This window comes from Armigeres subalbatus, chromosome 1, assembly GCF_024139115.2.
Source record: "Armigeres subalbatus isolate Guangzhou_Male chromosome 1, GZ_Asu_2, whole genome shotgun sequence".
NCBI lineage: Eukaryota > Metazoa > Arthropoda > Insecta > Diptera > Culicidae > Armigeres > Armigeres subalbatus.
Window position 1 is genome coordinate 53527551 of NC_085139.1, and position 4926 is coordinate 53532476.

The 4926-nt window shown below is 40.8% G+C and overlaps 1 protein-coding gene across 1 annotated transcript; it reads left to right on the forward strand.

Annotated features, from left to right (window-relative positions):
• Positions 1-748: 748 nt before the first annotated feature.
• On the forward strand, positions 749-3332 carry LOC134208398 (uncharacterized). The gene is made up of 2 exons (XM_062684382.1): positions 749-2307; positions 2368-3332. The coding sequence occupies exon 1, from the start codon at positions 844-846 to the stop codon at positions 2122-2124; it is 1281 nt and encodes a 426-aa protein (XP_062540366.1). The 5' UTR covers positions 749-843; the 3' UTR covers positions 2125-2307; positions 2368-3332.
• The last annotated feature ends 1594 nt before the right edge of the window (positions 3333-4926 follow it).

Sequence of the window (4926 nt, forward strand, 5' to 3'; positions counted from 1 at the left end):
TTTGTGGACGCTAGCGAATTAGGATATGCAGCAGTAGTATATCTACGGTTCCAACAAGGAAGTACGGTGGAGTGCGCTATTGTCGGCGCCAAATCACGAGTAGCGCCGATTAAGTTTGTCTCGATACCGAGGCTTGAATTGCAGAGTGCCGTTATTGGTGCAAGACTTGCCAACACAATATCGAACGCCTTGTCGTATAAAATTGTTGAACGTTTCTTTTGGACCGATGCGCGTGATGTCCTATGTTGGTTGCGTTCCGATCATCGCAGATATTCGCAATATGTTGCGTGGCGGGTTAGTGAGATTCTGGATATTACAAATGTTGAAGACTGGCGTTGGGTTGCATCAAAAGACAATGTAGCTGATGAAGCAACAAAGTGGAAACGACAACACGACTTTGGTCGTAACAGTAGATGGATTATGGGACCAGCATTTTTGTCACAAACTATGGACCAATGGCCCTCGCAACCATTCTCGCCGGATTCGACCAATGAGGAACTTAGGGCAAGCCTCTTGTACCATTCGGTAGCTACCGAGCCTTTGCTTCCAGTGGATAGGTTCTCCACGTGGAAACGGATACTACGAGTTACTGCGTTGGTTTTAAGGTTCATTTCCAACGTTCAGAGTAAAAATAAGGCTGATAGGGTTATTGGCCCACTCACCAGAAATGAGTTACACCGAGCAACAAATATGCTTTATTGCCAAGCTCAAAGGGAATCATATTCGGATGAAATAAGTCTACTATCAAGACAATCGAGGTCTACTACGGATCGAAAACCAATACCAAAAACGAGTTCCATATACACTTTAAATCCATTTCTTGATGAGCACAAAGTACTGCGGATGCACGGTAGGATCAGCGCTTGTGAGTATGTTACCACTGACACCAAAAACCCAATAATCCTTCCTAAGGGCAACCACATTACCATGCTGGTTATAAAAGATTATCATGTCCGTTATCATCATCGAAATCACGAAACTGTGTTAAACGAGCTGCGTCAATCATTCCGCATCCCAGGATTACGAGCACTCTACAGAAAAATTAGAACGAGTTGCCAACTGTGCAAAAATCAGCGATCGTATCCACGCCCACCATTGATGGGAGATTTACCAGATGCAAGATTGGCGGCGTATGCACGACCATTCTCCTATATTGGCATAGATTATTTCGGTCCTTTAGGCGTGCTGGTGGGGCGGAGAAGTGAAAAAAGATGGGGCGTGCTAATAACATGCCTAACAGTGAGAGCAGTGCACTTAGAAATAGCCCATTCGTTAAGTGCAGATTCGTGCATAATGGCAATCCGAAATTTCATGGCGAGGCGAGGAGTTCCGATAAAAATATACAGCGACCGTGGCACGAATTTTGTGGCAACGAATAAAGAGCTTGAAAAAGCTCTCGAGGACATGGACCAAGAGCGAGTGATGAGAGAAATTATTAGTCACCAAACTGAATGGGTATTCCTCCCTCCTGCTTCCCCACATATGGGAGGGGCTTGGGAGCGACTCATCCAAACAGTGAAGGCGAATCTACTGCAGATGAAACCTGGACGAAACCCAACCGATGAAATACTACGTAACTGTCTAATGGAAATCGAGAATCTTATCAACTCACGTCCTTTGACGCACGTTCCTGTGGATGAGCCGGATGCACCCGTTCTAACACCGAATCATTTCATCATGGGATCATCGAGTGGACTCAAACCAGCGTTTAGTCTTGACGATAACTCTGTTGTGTTACGGAGGGCTTGGCGTGCGTCACAAGTAGAAGCGAATATTTTTTGGCAACGCTGGTTAAGGGATTACCTTCCGGAGTTAACAAGACGAACAAAATGGTTTGACGATGTTAAACCAATAGAGGAGAACGATATAGTGCTAATAGTGGATCCAGCGCTGCCGCGCAACTGCTGGCCTAAAGGACGTGTGATTGGAGTTAATCGAGGAAAGGACAACCGTGTAAGGTCAGCTACAATTCAGACAGTGACCGGCATCTACGAGCGCCCTGCAACGAAGATCGCTGTACTTGATGTTCGAAGCGATAAGGATGTAAGCCAGATGTACGGCGTTACCCGGGGGGAGTGTCACGACCCCTTGGTCGGCGCTTCTCACCAAGGCGATTACCACTGATCTACTATGATCGTGTATGTCATAAAGACAGGCGAAAGAGATAGATGACAGTTACGTTAAGGGGAAGACGGGTAAAAAGAAAACAAATTAAACACATGTGAAAAGCAGTGAATTATGAAATTTGATATTTTCTAATTATATACCTACAAATATTATTTAAATTCGTTATTACCGTCGCTAGAGGTAAATTATACAGCTTGGAATTAATTGGAGTAAATGTAATTGAATTCAAATTTTGTCTAGCTACGTATAGATAACACAATAGGGCAGTATTCTACGGAATCAATTGTCGAGCGGATTGTAAACAATCTTAGTAAAACCTAATTGTGAGTTGAAACAATTAACCTAAATTATCTATTTATAATTGATATATGCATTGATTGTTAGCGACAAATTCAAATAATTGCACGGATAAGCGGTCCATATTATAAACGAAGAGTGACGAGAAAGACTAAATGTGAGTATTTTTTTTGAAGATTATGACACTCAACTGATCCTCTGTATTCGTAGGATAATTTTAACTCTCGCAATAAAGGAGATTAAAATAACAGAAGACGTCTCGTTATCTTTCTTGTTGACCAGGAAGTCAACATAAGTGCAGTGCGTGTTTTAGTCGTCGGGAAAGAAATAAAGTATTTTGTGTTCGGTGGCTCATGCGCATGTCGCGCGCGGTCGAAAAAAGCGAGTTCTTCAATAGTTTGCTGTAGCCATCGAACAAGTGAGTACAGAGTGCTGCGCTTCCGTGCGGTCGTCCAAAAAGCGAATCTCCTTAGCTTTCATATGCCACCGGGCGTGCATGTTTTTTAACTCGTATTAGTGTCATTTCCCATCCCATAGATCGCATCGCTTACCAAAGTGAATCCAGATAAATTATCCTTTGTAACTAAGACGATATCCTATCCCAAGACAATCGTGGAGATGCAGAGGTATACTCGGTCTCTAGTAGCAACGAGAGTCGGACTAACAATCCTTCCATTCCTATATGACCGTAAGGACGTGGCCAGCGCCGTTATTGACTTTAAATATTTGAGCTCCCGAAACGTGTACATTGAGAATGGGTAGCTAATCCCAAGCCCCATTCATTGTGTTCTCTGTACAATTTCGCAAGTTCAGTCAATCACGGAGTAGCAACTACGAATTGTGCGGTCATAATGCTCATGAAATACAAATATTATTGACTATGCTTTTCTGAAAAAAAAAAAATCGGGGAAAAGACGGCTTTGGCAGGTTTTGTTCTATTATTGGCAGGGGGATTTTTGTCGACCGAATTTTATGAAATTTGGCCACAATATTCTTTGATATGCATAGAATGTTTAGGCCAAATTTGAGCATAATCAGTCATAAAAAAACCTCCCTGAGAATAATAGAACAAAACCTGCCAAAGCCGTCATTCCCCCTCGCCCAATGCAAAAAAAATAAAATGTCATTTCTACAAAATTTTTCACGTGCGGCGTCTCTCCCGGAGGTGTGGAATCTCACCCGGATTTGACTTTTTTTTTTCAAATGTTAATAGTACAGTCCAATAATTCTGGTTGTTGTGCAAGTGACCTCTACACCATGTAGTAGGACCCTAAAAGTATCAAAAGCAATAGAGAATATCGATTTTTAAAAGGTGTAGCATCTCAAAAACTATGATTTAAATTTGACGTCGACATGAAAACATAATTTTATTTTGCTCTTATCATGAAGTCAAATTCCGCAAGGATTAACAAATTGCGAGAGTAGATATTACTAGAAATACTAGAATAAGAGATCGGCGAAGACGCCATCTTGTTTACAATCGAACCGTCAAAAGCGGTTCCAATTCGACTTGTTTACTTTTTGCATCCATAAGAAGCAAGCAAAAAGTTCAAGTGCTGCCAGTATTATTTTCACGATTTCATGCATTTTCATACGTTGCCAATTCGACAGTTTTTCACTCCGCCGGTCTCTGGTTATAGGGTTGCTAGATATTACAAATGAGTCATTACCATTTCTGTACGCGTTGTGTTAATCTCGTGAAAGCAGACCCAACGAGCATTGCCCGATTGCAGTATTGTTATTATATGGTTAATGTAATTCAATTTGATTTCCAATAATCATTTCATCAGTATGATTTAAAAAATCCACATTTTTGTTATAAAAACGATCATCTGAATAACTAAAATTACCGATGCCATACATGCAAATAAGTAGACTGTAAAAAGGAAAATGAGCGTAACATGAAAAACTGAAATTGATCACTACATGTAACTGTAAATATGCATAATTAAACATACTAAAAAAACAAACAAAGGAATTCGTTGTTACGCGTTGTCTACAAGAAAATCAACAAACTTTTTTGTGTTGTACAGAAGACCAATGTAAAAAAATAATATCTTAACGCAAATTGATGTAAATAGAAGGTTTTATAGGAAATGATAATTGATGGTAAACAGGTAGGTAATCGAGCCGTAGTAACAGTTCAAGACAATGTATGTAAATAGCTCAATGCAGTGAAGCCAAGAAAGAAAGTTCGATTAAACAAAGAGCTGTCGAGGGGTTGCGCTCCGATGATTTTGGCGAACACAGTCAACTGGAAGAATTTATAGAATAAGGCAAAAAACAGTATTTCCCCGGCAAGGTGGACGAAATTGGGCGCGGCAGAGAGGATGTGTGTTGACGTCTCCGTTACTGATGATATGGAATTAAGTGAAACAGCTATACAATGTAATGTAATTACTGATAACGGCGCGAACGCGACAAGGAACGAATGAGTACGTCGGACCATAAGTCAAAAGGTTTGTTGTAAATTAAGAATTGCGAATGTAGTGTAGAAAAACA